The sequence below is a fragment of the Cydia amplana genome, chromosome 3 (assembly GCF_948474715.1).
Source record: "Cydia amplana chromosome 3, ilCydAmpl1.1, whole genome shotgun sequence".
Lineage (NCBI taxonomy): Eukaryota > Metazoa > Arthropoda > Insecta > Lepidoptera > Tortricidae > Cydia > Cydia amplana.
In genome coordinates, this window is record NC_086071.1 from 7,040,041 (window position 1) to 7,057,365 (window position 17,325).

At 38.8% G+C, this 17,325-nt stretch overlaps 2 protein-coding genes across 2 annotated transcripts; both read right to left on the bottom strand.

Annotated features, from left to right (window-relative positions):
• Positions 1-2,924: 2,924 nt before the first annotated feature.
• LOC134662658 (SUN domain-containing protein 1-like) lies at positions 2,925-6,790 on the bottom strand. The gene is made up of 5 exons (XM_063518931.1): positions 6,578-6,790; positions 4,825-4,974; positions 3,747-3,881; positions 3,392-3,543; positions 2,925-3,258 (listed from the first exon to the last, which is right to left on the bottom strand). The coding sequence occupies exons 1-5, from the start codon at positions 6,788-6,790 to the stop codon at positions 2,958-2,960; spliced, it is 951 nt and encodes a 316-aa protein (XP_063375001.1). The 3' UTR covers positions 2,925-2,957.
• Positions 6,791-8,006: 1,216 nt separating this feature from the next.
• On the bottom strand, positions 8,007-17,315 carry LOC134662512 (eukaryotic translation initiation factor 3 subunit M). Its single transcript, XM_063518766.1, has 7 exons — positions 17,141-17,315; positions 16,877-17,056; positions 16,251-16,345; positions 14,678-14,893; positions 14,211-14,476; positions 12,357-12,500; positions 8,007-8,272 (listed from the first exon to the last, which is right to left on the bottom strand). Exons 1-7 carry the CDS (start codon positions 17,183-17,185, stop codon positions 8,061-8,063), a joined length of 1,158 nt encoding a protein of 385 aa, XP_063374836.1. The 5' UTR covers positions 17,186-17,315; the 3' UTR covers positions 8,007-8,060.
• Between the last annotated feature and the right edge of the window lie 10 nt (positions 17,316-17,325).

Genomic DNA, 17,325 nt, shown 5'->3' on the forward strand with positions numbered 1-17,325 from the left:
ACCATAAAATATCGTAAGTAATTTGAAATGATGATTTATTCAGCCTATTTACTTGTAGTCATAAGAAAATATCTTAAACATAAAATACCTACATCGGACATATACTAAGTACGTCTGTCTTCATCTAATTCTAAAATACAAATTAACGACCTTCCTAACAACTTTTACGGTCGCGGTATTTTTTTCAAAATTTAGTGATCTAAGAGACGAAATCGAAAATGGAAATGCTAAGTAACGAAAAGAAGATTAGGTAGGTACTTAATGTAATGGACCCTATAATGGACGTGGAACCGGTAATGGGACATAAAACCACAAATCCTCTAAAATAAGTATCTAAAAGTAGTTTATGAACACTGGCAATATTTTACCATAAATAAGAGTCATAGAGCTGTTTAAGTTTGAATTTTTATTAATTTCGGTTACTTTTTAAGAAATTGGCGTCAACCCAAAAGTTGTCGTGTCACCGAAAAATATAACTAGTAAGAATTCTTAACAACTTCGCTAAGAGAGGTGAGTTCATATATTAAATTGTAATTAATTATAACTTGGTGTAAACTAGAATGTGTTTTGTTAATTGCATTTACCATGAAATAAGGTATACAACACACTATTTTGTGTCTCTAGAGATGTATAAAAAATAATGGTATTTTGCCCAATCCCATTATAGGAGCTCTAAAACTGCATACCTCCTATGATGGGATAACTTACAATTTACATAATGATGCTTGCCATGGCGTAATTTCATGTTTAAATAATACAGAAGTAGGTATAATGTAGTTACGAACTATGTCAGGAAGTCTTCTCGGACTTCGGATATAGTATTTTATGCAACCGTTGTTTAAGAGGGGTCAAAAAAGGCGAGTGGCGTGAAGCCGAAAATTGTTAATAAAGACGCCACGAGTATTTTTTGACTCAGTTAAACAACGTTGCATACAATACTTTTTCTACGACCAAGCACTTACTTTGAAATGCAATGAAATAATAATAAGAATAGATGATGATGATTGTTTAATGTCCTAATGTGATAGGTTGTTCAGTGCGTGGGATTCTTAAGGGGAACGAAAATTTTATTATTTTTGCGCCACGACGCACGGTTTAGGAGATACAGCCTTATAAATATATATATATATTTTTTTTGTTTTTTTAATATTAATTAGGGGTTTCTTACAGAGGAATGAACATTTTATTATTTTTGCGCTACGACGCACGGTTTAGGAGATGTAACCCATAAACATTTTTCTTTCTTTTTTTTTATTTTGTTTTGTTTTTCGTGTTTTTTTAAATATTACTTTGGGGTTTCAAAGGGAAACGAAAATTTGATTATTTTTGCGCTACGACGCACGGTTTAGGAGATACAGTATTATAAAGTTTTGTTTTGTTTTTTTTATTTTTTTTTTATAATATAAATTAGGGGTTTCTTACAGAGGAATGAACATTTTATTATTTTTGCGCTACGTCGCACGGTTTAGGAGATACAGCATTATAAAGTTTTTTTTTTTGTTTTTTATTTATTTCTCTTTTGTGTTTTCTTTTTTAATATTAATTAGGAGTTTCTTACAGAGGAATGAACATTTTATTATTTTTGCGCTACGACGCACGGTTTAGGAGATACAGCATTATAATTTTTTTTTGTTTTTTTTTTATTATTTCTCTTTTGTGTTTTTTTTTATATTAATTAGGGGCTTCTTACAGAGGAATGAACATTTTAATATTTTTGCGCTACTACGCACGGTTTAGGAGATAGAACCCATAAACATTTTTCTTTCTTTTTTATAATTTTTTTTTTGTTTTTCGTGTTTTTTAAATATTACTTACGGGATTCAAAGGGGAACGAAAATTTGATTATTTTTGCGCTACGACGCACGGTTTAGGAGATACAGCCCTATAAAGATGAAAACTGATGATGATGATGATGATGTGACCAAAACATGTCTATGGTTCACTCATCTGGCAGAAATGACAATTAAAATTAGGTTGGCAACAATGTATTCCATACAATATTTTTTAAGTGGTGATTACACGAAGTATCGTAAAAGTGCCAAAAAGATACTGCGTGTATGCACAAATACTTTTTTGGGGAATAGACTAAAGACTTGTCTTGACAACTATAAGAGAGGGGTTTAAAGGTGTGTGCACGACCCTTTAAATGACAAATAAAAGTACGGGAGTAGAAAAAATTAATATCGTTTTTACAAAATTTTATTTAACATGCCTGTTAGTTAGTGTGGTTCAAATCTTGGAAGTTGAATTTGAGCCACTTTCGGATTTCCGATTGAGTTGAAATTTTGGATACGTAAGCAAATCGGATGACAATGCAATATTATGATAACATGGACCTGATCTCATGATGGAGACAGGAGGTGGCCATGGGAACTCTGTAATAAACGCAACCTTATTGTGTTTGGGTTTGTTAGAATTGTCTTGATGAGTATTAGTTGGCTGTGAAAAGAAAAATACATTCTTACATAAAAGCTTATACCAAATATGACTAATAACTAGTTTTTTGCCAAAAATTTATTCCCTGTTCCAATATCTTATACTGATAGGGTATGTCCATTATAGGGGGCCCATTACTGGATCCACGTCCATTACCGGGGTACCATTACTGGAGCTTTGGTGTCCATGACTGGAGAAAAAAGGCATAGTTTTAATTTGTAAATTATGTGGAAACTAATTGCAGTATCTTTGATATAACACGCCTGAAACATAAAAGATGGATAGGATTTTCATCTTTAAACACGCTAAGCGGTAGAACTTTTGCCGGTATCAGGGAAATATCACAAATACTCCAAATTTCCTCTTAAATGTCCCATGACTGGTGCTGTTACTATAGGTCTATAGAGCGAACACAACTAATCGACTCTTAGCTTATAAAGACACTGAGACAGGTGGGACGGCACGATATAGGTATAGGTAACGGAAATTTAAATTTAACATTAAAGCTGGTACAGGTCTGGTCATCCGATGTCGATCCTTGCCTCCTCCTGGACAGTCACACGGCTCTGCGGCGCTTGTCCGGGCAGGAGGTCCCCGTGCACCCTGACGCGGTACACACATGTGTACACCGGGTGCCCCCAGTTAGATAGCACCTTAAACCGTACAATGTTGAACCCTTGCGGCGCTTGCCAAGTTACGTCGAAGTACTGGATAGGATTACCGTTCTTGTTGTATTCGAAAATACCGAAGTCGTGAGGCGAAGTGTCCGTACGGGACTTTAGCCCTTCTAGTTGAAACTGGCGAGGTGCTGATAGTATTTCCCTGTGGTACAAGAAGTACAATTTCAGAACCAGGCCTAGTAGGTATGTTACCTAAGTCCGTGATTCACTTCCTCGGATCAAATAGGGTTAGCTATATGATGGCATGGAAAACTTATTCATTACAGGGAACTTACCTGGTAGGGTCAATATGTGGGGGTATGTGCTCGAGGCTGAGGCCCGTGACGTGGACGGTGGCGAGCAGTCTGATGACGACCTCGCCTCGCTCCCCCTTGAAAGCCCAGCATTGGCCCGGCAACGTCCCTGGCTGAATGACCGCACGCGCTGCCTGCACCGATGGAGATATTTAAAAGGAAATGTGACCATAGCAATAATCATAGTTAGAACCACTTTTTGTGTTCTTAATGTTCTTATCTGTCCCGTTGTCCAAGGCACACTAGTAGCACAGTTTATCTGAAGAAAACAAATGTTGTATCTACTAATATATTAATTGCTTAGTAAGCTGACGGGGTTGTAAGAAATGTAAGTAACCTGGCACTCGTGGCACGCCCAGGCCGTGAGCTCGTGCAGCGCCCAGCTGACGGGCCCGTCGTAGTGGAAGTGGCCCACGGTATCGCCGGTGCCCAGCACGCGAGCACCCGCCGACTCCAGCGCGTAATCACCCATCTATAAGGTAAATGCAGAAAGTATTAAAACAAATGTGCCTAATCGCCCGAAGCGTCAGCGAAGGTCTCCGTTTTAAATCGGCCATAATGTGTTCGGATATTATGTTCTTCTCTAGGTACAGGTCGCACAATTCTCAACCGATTGTCGTAAAATTTCGTGACCAAATATTATAATAGTTTTTTTTTGACGATCCAGATTCAGACAGACGATCAGATTCAACATGCGAAAATTGGCATAAAGGACTTAAGCAGCAGTAGAATCTAAGGCACATAAGAATATTGTCAGTTAACTGTGATAAAAGACATTGTACCATGTACATTGTACAATTTTTACATGGTAAGTAAGGGTCTCCCCAAACTTATCGACGCGGAATCGGCAATGCCAATAGAAATGAAACTTTATGTCCACGCAATAAGAGCGAAAAAGACGCCGACGCGTCGGCCGTCGACGGCCGAACGGAGCCGAACCGAACCTTACCTGTTTATGCTGTTTACTATCGGCTTTCGCCGAATCCGCGTCGATAAGTATGGGGAGACCCTAAGTTCCGGAAATGTCGGCACTATAGCAAGTATGTATCATCTATTCTTCAATTTCTTCACTAAGGGCCACCCCACATCTGGCGTCTTTCGGGCGTCGGCGTCTACAACTCTATGGCCGAACGTCGACGCAACGTCATTTTCCATAGCGCTGACCAGACGCGACGCTCGAAAGACGCTAGATGTGGGGTGGCCCTAAATAGACTAGGTACCTAACGGACGACTTCTAATTGTGGTCTACCCACACACCGCTACAATCTACGATCTACCCTCTCAAAAGTACCTAAACTGACAGCTGTTTGAAAAAAAAAATACGATGTGCAACTCTCGGCACGCGACGACAGTTTCAGCCCTCCTTGGCGCGCCCGCCACCGCCACTGCGTTGTCTGAAGACGCTCAATGCTCACCTGTCGGTCGTAGTCGGCCAGGCTGTGCCGGCTGTTGGCGTGCGCCGGTCTCAGCGCCTCCTTGGCGCGCCCCGCCGCCGCCGCCACGGCCGGCAGCGCTGATGACACGCGCTCTACCTCTGATTGCAGGCGCTCATGTTTCCGATGTACCTTCATCAGACAGGGCGTAAGAGTGAGGAGTTAAGTAGTATGAAGAGAAACTGGACAGATGGAAGTCTTTATTGGTGTCTTTATTGGTTATAAATTAAAATGTATTTATTATATACCTACCTACGTGATTCGCTTTGAGCTCCTAAGTAAATACCTACTTAGTTATAGGTATATCCCTACCCTGCTATCCGCTTCCGAGGATTGGGAAACCTAAAATTTACACAATCAGTAGCACCTACGCACCCACAAGATTAACAACTCCTAATAATTGCTACTATTTTTTAGGGTTCCGTAGTCAACAACAATTGCAACAAAGCACATTTTTAAATGCGTAACAAACATACAAAATAAGACGAATACGACATGTAATATAAATAAATAAAAAAGCCTTTTTATTTCTGGGTAACAAAAAAAACTTATCTTTAACTTAATTTATCTATTATTACTCCAGAACCCTCCTAAGAGGTATAGGCCTCTTCCAGATTCTTCCATTTTTTTCGGTCTTGGGCCTACGACATGTACCCTATTAATGAAATAGAATGAAAGAAGTAGCTAGGAGTCCTCATTTTCAAAAACTTATCGCCAACATATCGTTACCATGGTCTAGCCCAGCGGTTCTCAATCTTTTTTTTTGACGGAACCCTTTTGGAAAGCGAAATACTTGATGGAACCCTACAATAAAACAATAGTTTTTAGAAGTGTATTTATTTATTAATAAGCATAATAATTATGCTTATTTTATTATTCTAAATTATTCTAAATTCTTGCGGAACCCCTCCAGGGGTGTCGCGGAACCCTAGGGTTCCGCGGAACACACTTTGAGAACCGGCTGGGTTGGACTGTAGCAAAGGGGGGGCTGGGACTTAAAATTTTTTTGACAAAGTGGTGTCATTATGACACTATTTTTAAATGATTGTAATGTGTAGATCACGTCAAAATAAGCATATTTTATTAGAAAAACTTTTCTCTAAAATAAAAAATGGCCGAGTTAGACGCCTCCAAAGATTGATGTTTTTAAAGGGAGCTGGGACTTGGAAAATTTTCATTGAGAGTGGTGTCATTATGACATATATTTTAAATGATTGTAATGTATAGAACACATCGAAATAAGCAACTTTTACTTGGAAAACATTTTACTAAAACTGAAAATGGCGGAGATAGAGCTCAAGACAGGCCAGGCTTTTAAGGCAGGTCGGTGTAGGTACGACGACGAGCGAAGCGAGGAGGAGTGTTAGGTAGAACTGCGACCTTACAGCGCGCGAGCCGAGCGAGCGAAGCGAGCGTGCCGCGGCAGCGGCCGGCGAAGCGCCAGAACCGACTTTTTTATAATAATAAAATTTTACAAGTCCCAGCTCCCTTTAAAAACATCAATCTTTGGTCGCGTCTAACTCGGCCATTTTTTATTTTAGAGAAAAGTTTTTCCAATAAAAGATGATTATTTTGACGTGATCTATACAGTACAATCATTTAAAAATAGTGTCATAATGATACCACTCTGTCAAAAAAAATTCTAAGTGCCAGCCCCCCCTTTCGTACAGTCTGACCAATGGCTGGTCTAGCCAGCTGTAAATGATACCTAACCAAACCAACGTGTGCAACCAACCTGTGATATTTCTCTAGAGAGTTGCATCACAAAGTATTTGACGTCCGAAATGCTGGTCGCGATCTCGTGCGGCCCCCACAGATACGCGTACACGTGCAGCCCCACCAGCAGCGACAGACTCACGCATACGAACACCCTGAAAGGCGTGACAGGGTTGGCATGCCGCGCTCGTGCAGCCCTAGCGAGATATGGACCATCGTCATGGCCATTCATGCTAGAATAATGTGCGGGTGGTGGAAACGAGCGCAACTTGTTGATAGTGGGCGTCTATTAAGAAAAAATGTTTTTTTTCGTTATACTTAATCATCACTAATGTCTAATGAGAATGACACAAGAATGTAGTGTTATACCTCTTTGACATGAATGACATTACTACTTTGCCATTCATGAAGCTTACCTACCTATTTATTCCTCTATGGGTCTATGGCATAGTAGTGCACAGTACATCTTATGAAAGTTATGAATTTTACTGTTAGAAATGTATAGTATTGCATTAACCTTTTGACCGCCGCAGTCGGCTGTGGACCTCATCGGAAAGTCTAGCCAGGGACGCCAACGATGGCTACAGCCAACAGCTTCGCCAATGCAATACGCGGGACTCCGTAAAGTTCAATTTCGCTTAAATAATCGCGATCGCCTGGCTTCCGGGGCACGGCATATTCCTGCGCCGTCAGGCTTTCAAAAGGTTAAACTAATAAGTAAAAATCAGTTTATTTTAAAATCCTATAAGGAAATTTCCAACTAGAAAATCAACTCGGCGTATTGAAAGTCAGCCCTTCGAAAATATCTGCTCGCGCTGAGAATGAATGTGTTAACTGGATCATTCTCAGTAGATCCATTGACCAGATCCATCATGTATCTACTGAGATATTTTTGTCTCAATTGATCCAATTTTGAACAATGTGGATCTACTGAATAGTACTTTTCTCGCTAAATCCGTTAACCAGAAAATTCTCATAATGTTGAGTTCCCAACTTAACTAGACGGAGCCCCGCCATGGCGGGGCTCCTATTTCTGGGCGGTTTGTCCTTCGGGCATCTGAAGCTACCTAACGAACCTAACCTACCTACCTATTGATTTAGTGTGATATTCGTGAAAACATTACACTTTGGGGAAAAAAGCGTAGGTAGGTAGGTAGGTTAGGTTCGTTAGGTAGCTTCACGTGCCCGAAGGGCAAACCGCCCAGAAATAGGAGTTAAGTTAAGGATTAATATATCTATTAAGACTACATTTTCTCATTAGATCCATTTTATTAAACAGCAGATCAATCGAGAAAAAATATCTCAGTAGATACATGATGGATCTAGTCAATGGATCTACTGAGAATGATCCGTTAAAATCATCTCGGAGGAGGTAACACTCTTCAAAAAGTCTCAATATTGATTCGATAAAGGAAATCACCAGGAGAAAAGGGTAAAAAACAAACAAAAGTTGACGATTAAATGTTTATATTGTGCCCTCGATCAGTGATCGTCCGGCCGGCCTAAGCCTTCTGCTGCTGCGCGAGCTCGAGCTGCGCGGTGGCGACGCTCTTCATGGAGTCGTGCGCGGCGTGCACGTTGGCGCGCCAGGCGGCCAGCACGGCGCGCAGCTGGCGCCACTGCGCCGGCCCGAACGTGCGGTGCATGGTGGACGACACGTGCACCGTGCGCGCCGCCTGGTCCATGCGCGCGCGCACCAGCTTCGTCTTCAGCACTGTGCACGATAACAGGTTTAGTCCTATGTCTAAGTGTAAGGCCTGAGTGGACGCTCGAAGCGGAGCGTTCGGCGGGGCGTGCAGCGTGGCGTCGGGCTCACAAGTGATGTGAGCAGCGTGCACTAAGGCCGCTCCTATACGCTTGCATTTGTTTAACATGCACGCCGCACGCCCCGCCCCGCTGCACGCCCAACTCGAGCGTCCACTCAGGCCTTTCACTTAGGGCTCATTTAGAGTTTCATTACATTGCGTCATTTGATCGGTCGGCTGAATTGATGTAACCTAATGTAACTAAAATCCGCAATGTAACTAAAATCGTATACGAGTTTGCGCGCCGTCTAAATGAGCTCTTACTCGGCTTTGACCCGTTTGAAGATTAAAAAGACAGCCAAATTAAAAAAAAATGCAGCCCTAGTGGCACGGTCGCATTTTTATCATTTATCACTATGCCTGTCACGTTCTAACAAGTATGTAAGTGCGAAAGTGACGGGCATAGTGATAGTCGATAAAAATGGAACCGTGCTGAGCCCGCAGGATATCAACCCTTCTAGGCTACTTTTTTTACCGATGGATGGCCATACCATGCAAACAAGAATTTCATCTGATAGTTTTGGAACCCAAATATTTCGAATGAGCCAATTATAGCTTGGCCATACTGACTTTTTTACGCCTTTAAATTACAGTTACAGCAAGGGGCAAAAGTAAGTATTAAGAATGACCTAAATATTTGAAATATAATTTATAGTTTACATATAAAGTGTATTTGTAAAAGGTGCCAAGCTATTAGCTTTACTGTCTAATAAGTATAGTAGTTTCTAATTATATTAACACATTTTACTACTCTAGTGTGTCTCTTATTTGCAAGGGTTAAATTAAGAATGTAAATGCTACATATCAAGAAAGTATAGTCTTAGATATATGTAGATAGAGATTACAAAAGTGTCTTACAGATCTCCAAATAAGAAAACAAGTGTCCGACCGAAACATGTTTTTTTGCCGAACCGAACCCGGTTCGGCTTTGACTCTAGTTTCCGAAAACTGAAACCGAAACTTTAGTAGACCTGTTAAAATCATAGAAAAAATGTCATAAAACCGCTTTTATACACATATTATTATTAAGACTATGTCCGACCGTCCAGTGGCGTCCTCGTTAGGAGAATTAGTGTTTTCTAATAAACCAATTCATTTCTGTATACATAAATAAATCAATACATTAATATTGTTGTCCTACTTGTTCCTCAACTTTTGGTCGTTGTCACATAGTTAAGTTTCAGTTATTCATATTACGAACTAGCTGTTGCCCGCGACTTCGTACGCGTGGATTTGTATATTGGTGGTTATTATATTCTACATTAGCTTAGAACATTGTGCAGCAAGTGATTGCGGTAGGACGGTTAATCATTTGTTAATTATTAATATTATACAACGCATGAGACTTTGTCTTTCACAACCTACGAAGTTTCAAGCCCCTAACTGAATAAAATTGTCCTCGATATAATCCCTCTAAACCCCCTTAGAAGATTTTCATGTCCTCTATTTAATAAAACCTACTACCTAACTACCTATTTACGAAGTTTGAAGTTCCTAGCTTTAAATAAAATTTGAACCCTATACAAACTTTCAACCCCTTTTTAATCATTTTAGGGGATGATTTTTTAAAAGCTGAAATTATTTTTCTTGTATTCTAATAATATGCCTTTATACAACGATTCAAGTCCCGCACTCAAAAAAACAAATTTTCAACCCCTTTTTCACCACCTCGGGGGATGAATTATCAAAATCTCTGAAATTAGTTTTCTTCTCTTTTGATAAAATACATTTTTACAAAGTTTCAAGTTTGTAGCTTTAAATAAAATTTGAACCCTATACAAACTTTCAACCCCCTGTTTTAACCCTGTTAGGGGATTAATTTTACAAAACGCTAAAATAACTTTTCCTGTCTTTTAATAATATCCCCAAATAGAAAGATTCAAGTCGAGCGTTCGAAAAAATGTTTGATATCCATACAAACTTCCAACCCCTTTTTCACCACCTTAGGGGATGAATTTTCAAAAACGCTGAAATTAGTTTTCTTGTATCTTAATTTAATACCTTTTTGTAAAGTTTCAAGTTCCTAGCTTAAAATAAAATTTGCACCCTAAGACGAACTTTCATCCTCTTTTTATCCCCCTTAGGGGTTGAATTTCCAAAAAATAGCAATTACTTTCTTGTAATCGGCTATTATGCCTTTCTAAGAAGTTTCAAAGCATTTGTAATGGATTAAAACTTTCAACCCCTTTTTAATCCTGTTGGGGGATGAATTTTACAAAACGCTGAAATTATTTTTCCTGTATTTTAATAATATCCCGAAATACAAAGATTCAAGTCCCGCGTTCGAAAAAATGTTTGATATCCATACAAACTTTCAACCCCCTTTTTACCACCTTAGGGGATGATAATTCAAAAACGCTGAAATTAGTTTTCTTGTATTTTAGCAACATATATTTTTACGAAGTTTCAAGTTCCTAACTTAAAATAAAATTTGAACTCCATACAAACTTTCATCCCCCTTTTAACCCTGTTAGGGGATGAATTTTACAAAACGCTGAAATAACTTTTCCTGTCTTCTAATAATATCCCCAAATACAAAGATTCAAGTCCCGTACTCTCAAAAATATTTGATCTCCGTACAAACTTTCAACCCCGTTTTTACCACCTCGGGGGAAGAAGTTTTAAAAACGCTGAAATTAGTTTTCTTGTTTTTTTAATTAATTACCTTTTTACGAAGTTTTAAGGTCCTAGCTTAAAATAAAATTTGCACCCCAGGACAAAATTTCATCTCCTTTTTTACCCCCTTAGGGGTTGAATTACCTAAAACGTCGCAATTCCTGTTTTTTGTCATCGGCTATTATGTCTTTCTAAGAAGTTTCAAAGCATTTTTAATAGATTCAAACTTTCAACCCCTTTTTAACCCTGTTAGGGGATGAATTTTCAAAAACGCTGAAATTACTTTTCCCATCTTATAATAATATCCCCATATACAAAGTTTCAAGTCCAACACTCACAAAAATATTTGATCTCCATACAAACTTTCAACCCCTTTTTCACCACCTTGGGGGATGAATTTTCAAAAACGCTGAAATTACTTTGCCCGTCTTATAATAATATCCCCATATACAAAGTTTCAAGTCCAACACTCACAAAAATATTTGATCTCCATACAAACTTTCAACCCCTTTTTCACCACCTTGGGGGATGAATTTTCGAAAACGCAGAAATTAGTTTTCTTGTTTTTTTAATTTAATACCTTTTTACGAAGTTTCAAGGTCCTAGCTTAAAATAAAATTTGCACCCCAGGACAAAGTTTCATCCCCTTTTTTACCCCCTTAGGGGTTGTATTACCTAAAACGTCGCAATTCCTTTTTTTTTTCTCATCGGCTATTATGTCTTTCTAAGAAGTTTCAAAGCATTTGTAATGGGTTCAAACTTTCAACCCCTTTTTAACCCTGTTAGGGGATGAATTTTCAAAAACGCTGAAATTACTTTTCCCGTCTTATAATAATATCCCCATATACAAAGTTTCAAGTCCAACACTCACAAAAATATTTGATCTCCATACAAACTTTCAACCCCTTTTTCACCACCTTGGGGGATGAATTTTCGAAAACGCAGAAATTAGTTTTCTTGTTTTTTAATATAGTACATTTTTACAAAGTTTCAAATTCCTAGCTTAAAATAAAACTTGCACCCCATACAACCTTTCATCCCCTTTTTAACCCCCTTAGGGGTTGAATTTCTCAAAATCGCTTCTTAGCTCTTATACATTTTATAAATGCAACCTAGTGTCCAAATTTCAACTTTCTAGCGTTTGTAGTTTCGGCTCTGCGTTGATGAGTCAGTCAGTCAGTCAGTCAGTCAGTCAGTCAATCAGTCAGGACACGTGCATTTATATATATAGATAGATTACCATTTCGTAAGATTCGGCTCGGCCGAAAGGTTCGGCCGTTTTTTGGTCGAAACCGAAACTAACTAGAGCAGAGACATGATTTTTTGGCCGAAACTGGCCGAAACCGAATCTACGGTAGGACACTAAAGAAAACCTACCCTGAATGATGAAAGCCTCGACATCCTTCTCTTCAATCTGCAGCTCTGAGATGATCTCGTCGAACGTGATCACGGGGTCGGTCTCCGCCATCTGCATGAACGACAATATCCGCATCTTCTTGATGTTCTGCTCATGGTTCAGACCTGTAAGATAACGGTTGCATTTTGTATAGACTGTAGTTACGTGACATTTAACTGCTATAACGCTTTCGAGGTTACTTGAAAATAAGTGTTATATGTTAATAGATTCTAATATTTTCGAACTGTACAACTGAACATTAGGGGCAAATCTAAAGTACTTTTTTTTTAATTTATTGAATAATACAAGTTACATGCATGTTAATATTACAAGACCCATCGTGGGCAAAACCTTGAGGAGGTTTGTGTGCCAATGGGGAGTTCAAGAAAAAGAAATCATGATACATATATCTACCTTATAATATCTAAAATTATTATTATATGTAACTAAGGTCGTTAGATTGCAACAAGTGCATTTTAATAACTTTTTTTATATTTTTTTCTACTCCCGTACCTTTATTTGTCATTTAAAAAGTCGTACACACAACTTTAAACCCCTATGTTATAGTTGTCAAGACAAGTCTTTAGTCTATTCCCCAAAAAAGTATTTGTGCATACACGCAGTATCTTTTTGGCGATTTTACGATACTTCGTGTAATGACCACTTAAAAAATATTGAATGAAATACAGGGTTGCCAACCTTATTTTAAATGTCATCTCCGACAAATAAGTGAACCATAGACATGTTTTTTTTTTAATTTCATTCATTCATTCATTCTTTTCCCGCCAGTACCCTCCATTTTTGCTACTTCTTGAATTAAACATATTTGTTAAATTTACAATTTTATTTCAAAGTAAGTGCTTGGTCGTAGAAAAAGTATTGTATGCAACGTTGTTTAACTGAGTCAAAAAATACTCGTGGCGTCTTTATTAACAATTTTCGGCTTCGCCTCAAATTGTTACTCACGCCACTCGCCTTTTTTGACCCCTATTAAACAACGGTTATTTTAGGCAATATATATGTATACAGCCTAGTGCCATATATACTATTATATTTGGGTAAAAAAAAATTAAATATTTGTTTTGGTTCTGTTGACTTCTTAGTTTTGTACATCTTTTATATTCTTTTAGTTTAGTGACATGGTGATATTCTTCAGTTAGTATGGCTAGTTTACATTTATTTTGAACTGGGAGTACATTACAGTATTTGAAAAGTTGTGCGTAATCTGTTTCGTGCTTCTTTTTTATATGCTTAGGTACAAGTGTCTTTAATAGTCTTATCTGTAGGTTATATATTTTTTCTATATATGTTTTAAAGGTTCTACCATATGTACTCAGAGCGTAACCGATCACAGAGTCAGCGAGGGCTAAATACAACATACGTAAGGTTTTGTACGGTAATTTGTACCTTAGGGTTGACATTTTACTTAGAATTGCTCTTAATTTATCGCACACATAATTAATATGAGGCCCCCAGTTGAATCTGTGGTCGATTATGAGCCCAAGATACATGTGTTCTGTGACTACTTCGATTTTATCAAAGTTACACGTTGTGATATTAGGTTGGTGCAGGCAGCTATGTTGGTGTGCAACCACAGTAATGTCATGAGTAGTTTTATTCTGAGCCGAACGAATATGCATTATTTTCGTCTTTTACGCGTTAATTACTAAACCGACGTCATGCGCCCATTTGCAAAGGGTGTTGAAGTTAGATTGCATTGTACGCTCGGCGGCCACTACGTCACGGTCGGCTGTGATAATGCATGTGTCGTCCGCTAGATTTACAAAGCAATGCATACCGAATGTACACCCAAGAAATGACCAGTGCGAACTAACCCTGTGAGTGCACAAATTCCTTGTGGTTGTTGTAAAACTCCTGGTATTTGGCGAGCTTCTCGGAGACGAAGATGGTGAGCAGGTCGTGGATGGGGTCGTTTTCTAGGAAGCGCACGGGCTTGAGCGCCAGCAGCGGGTCCAGCAGGAAGGTGTTGGGGTCGGCCAGCGCCGTCACGATGCACTTGATGGCGTCGTCGCGCGCCGACGACGCGTTCTCGTCCGTGTACGTGCCGAGCAGCTCGATCATCACCTTTGAAGCCAGCTCACTGAAATTATTGTTTATGTACAATCAGCGGCAGAATTTTCAAAATTACCTTGACGCGCTCTTATTCTCTTAACAATAAAGTCGAGTCATGATCATTTTGAACACGGGCGAGGTGTTCAAAATGATCTTGACGCTTGACTTCAGTAAAGTTGTCAAAAACCAAAGTTTTAGCAGCATAATTCATACTTGTATGTCCACATACCTGTTACTGTCCTTAAGCACAGAGTGCAGCAACCGATACAGCTTCTGCATCTGCTCATTGGAGGGTGGGCAGGTCGCGAACTCCTTGCGAAGCTGCTCCACGCCCGTGAACACCTCCTGCACTGAACCCACGCGCGCCGCCAGCTCGATTACATGGTAGTACACATGGTAGCGCAGGGGGGAGTTGGCTTCCAGGTTGTTGTATAGCCGCCAGAGGCTGAAAATTACATTCACATGGTTATACACTTTCTACACCATACACTAGAAATATTTTTATAACATAACAAATACTTTGACAACCAGTCTGACCTGGCCTTCTATGTATTTAAGCATTTATAAATTATATATGTCGGAGCGAGACACCAGAAAGACGTATTGCAGCATTACAGTTCATAGTTAGACGCCTGTAAAAGTCGATTAGCAATGTTTGGCTACGTATTATTTGCTTGTAACGAAATAATAAAGTTGCGTAGTGAATAACGCCACCATCTATTGGCGTATTGATGAACTAAAATAACAGGTAGAAGGCTTTGGAACGTCAAGAGGAGTATCTTGAGTGAACGTAGGCACGAGCAGGCATTTTTGTCGTTATGTTGGTAGACTGGTCAGGCAGGTTTACCAACTTGAATTGGAGGCGGGAGCGGTTGGCTCCGCCGCTGGAACTGGCTTCCTTCTTCTTGATCGGACCGCGCTAGAGATCGGACGTTAGCCAAGCTCGTGCCTAATTCGCTACGTTCCTGAAGGCTTACACCTGAAGGATTATTCTGAAAGCTTATAGATTCTCACGTTCTTTAACCGTTTAGCTAAGTGTTTTATTCCAAGTGTTATTTTGATTTCTTATGTGCCATTATAAGCTTACTTTTGTAAAATAAAGAAACTATGTGTTGTTTTGAAAAGATGTGTCCCGCCGAGTTTGTTGCCGGGTTAAATCTTCTCGGGTCAGAGGTGTAGGGTTGGAACCGGTTTAGTTTGACTGAAATAAAGATTTGAACGATTTCATGTGATCTTTTTATTTTCAATTTAACCAGTCAACATTCTAATAGCAATTAGTTCTTTTCATCATTTAGTACTGAAACATAGTAGGCACTAGTATGGTTAATGAGTCCGAATGTTTATTTCATGCGTTGGTAGCATACCTACTATTTTGGCTGTGAAGTAATACATCTAGGTACTACCCCCACGCGCCCACCGCCATCGGGACCATCCGTCGCCGATATATATATTGTTGCTTGAGTGCCCACAACTCAAGCCTTCTTGAGCTTACTGTGGGACTTAGTCAATTTGTGTAATAATGTCCCTGTGATAATATTTATTAAGTACTAGAAAAGTATTATTGCAGTTTACTTCGCTTATAAAATAGTGAACCTTTGAAAAGCAGGCTAACCTTCATTTTCTTTTTTTACTTTAGAGAGTGTGCTTATAAATATATCAACCATGAGGTCAAAACTACATAGTGGAAGATTAGAGTACAAAGTTAATGCGTGAGTAAGAGTGTAACAACCATTTTAGACCACTCATAGTTTATGTGCAATAATCTATGTGAGCTAATGATTGCTGTTAACAAATAAACTTACGATTGTAGAGCAACCATTCCCAACTTAGGACCTGGTGCCTTTGTGAGTCTTTGACTGAATGCCAGAATGAGGTTTTCACCCCTCTCCAATGGGATCTGTAAACAGGAATTAGGTTTGTGGTGTTTGCATATACAGATGTGAAGTTGCAGGAATTATCCAAAGAGTTTTAATCATTTTTAAAAATTTCTGTTTGTGGAAAGTTTCAATCTTCATAAATCCATACATGAAGTAGTTATGTTATTATCAGTAGCTATGCCATTTTCTGTATTACGGCAAGAGATGTAACACTAAGGTTTGGGCTAATCCCAATAACAATCAGCAAACAAAGTTCCGTGGTACATCTGATGATGTGCGACCATCTTTTCACATTATTGTTATTTATTTATATTATCTACTTTTACATGAATTGAAAGCTGCATTAGAACACTTAAGCAGTGGCTTGCAAAAACACTTAATATACCAATGTTTTTTATTATGCATCTAATAATACCGGTAAAATGTCTGACATACAAACAGGCGGACATGATGAAATATAAGATTTTGCCTATGAAACCCTAAAACAAACCTAAACAATCTTACATTTCAATTTATGATATTAAGCAAGAGAAATTATTTCAAATACTAACCGACACCATAATAGAGACAATACTGTTTAGAATTGCTTCAATATCAGCTTCATTGGGTTCCTTGAAACAAACATCACATACTCCAACTATTTTGTGTAAATCATCTTCTATGCCCTTAGGGGACTTCTCCTCGGAGATCTCTGCGCCGAGGCTCTTGAAGTATTTACGGAGTTCTTGAGCCTGCAAATAATACAAATAACGCAATAACTGCAATATTCAGTTTCACTAATAAGCTGAGTTGGCTTAGGTTATGTTACAACTAACCTGATCTTCCAATGATATTTCCATAAACACTGCGGGCCCCTGCATCTTGAGTTAGTTTAGATTCAGCGTTAATCAATTATAAAGTAAAAACCTTGATTATTTACACATATAATGTGGAAATACATGTGCATCAAGGAGATACAAACGGTACGTCAAAAACAGAGCACCGTAAAGAGAAGAGATGG

What these genes read in the sequence shown, in the direction of transcription:
- LOC134662658 (XM_063518931.1), bottom strand. Translation starts at nt 6,790, where the DNA reads ATGAATGGCCATGACGATGGTCCATATCTCGCTAGGGCTGCACGAGCG. An exon ending in TGGCCGACTACGACCGACAG is followed by an intron (nt 3,882 to 4,824) that starts GTGAGCATTGAG and finishes TTTACCTTATAG; the next exon opens with ATGGGTGATTACGCGCTGGA. An exon ending in GGGCGTGCCACGAGTGCCAG is followed by an intron (nt 3,544 to 3,746) that starts GTTACTTACATT and finishes CCATCGGTGCAG; the next exon opens with GCAGCGCGTGCGGTCATTCA.
- LOC134662512 (XM_063518766.1), bottom strand. Translation starts at nt 17,185, where the DNA reads ATGCAGGGGCCCGCAGTGTTTATGGAAATATCATTGGAAGATCAG. An exon ending in AAATATCATTGGAAGATCAG is followed by an intron (nt 17,057 to 17,140) that starts GTTAGTTGTAAC and finishes TATTATTTGCAG; the next exon opens with GCTCAAGAACTCCGTAAATA. An exon ending in CGAGGCTTTCATCATTCAGG is followed by an intron (nt 8,273 to 12,356) that starts GTAGGTTTTCTT and finishes TATCGTGCACAG; the next exon opens with TGCTGAAGACGAAGCTGGTG.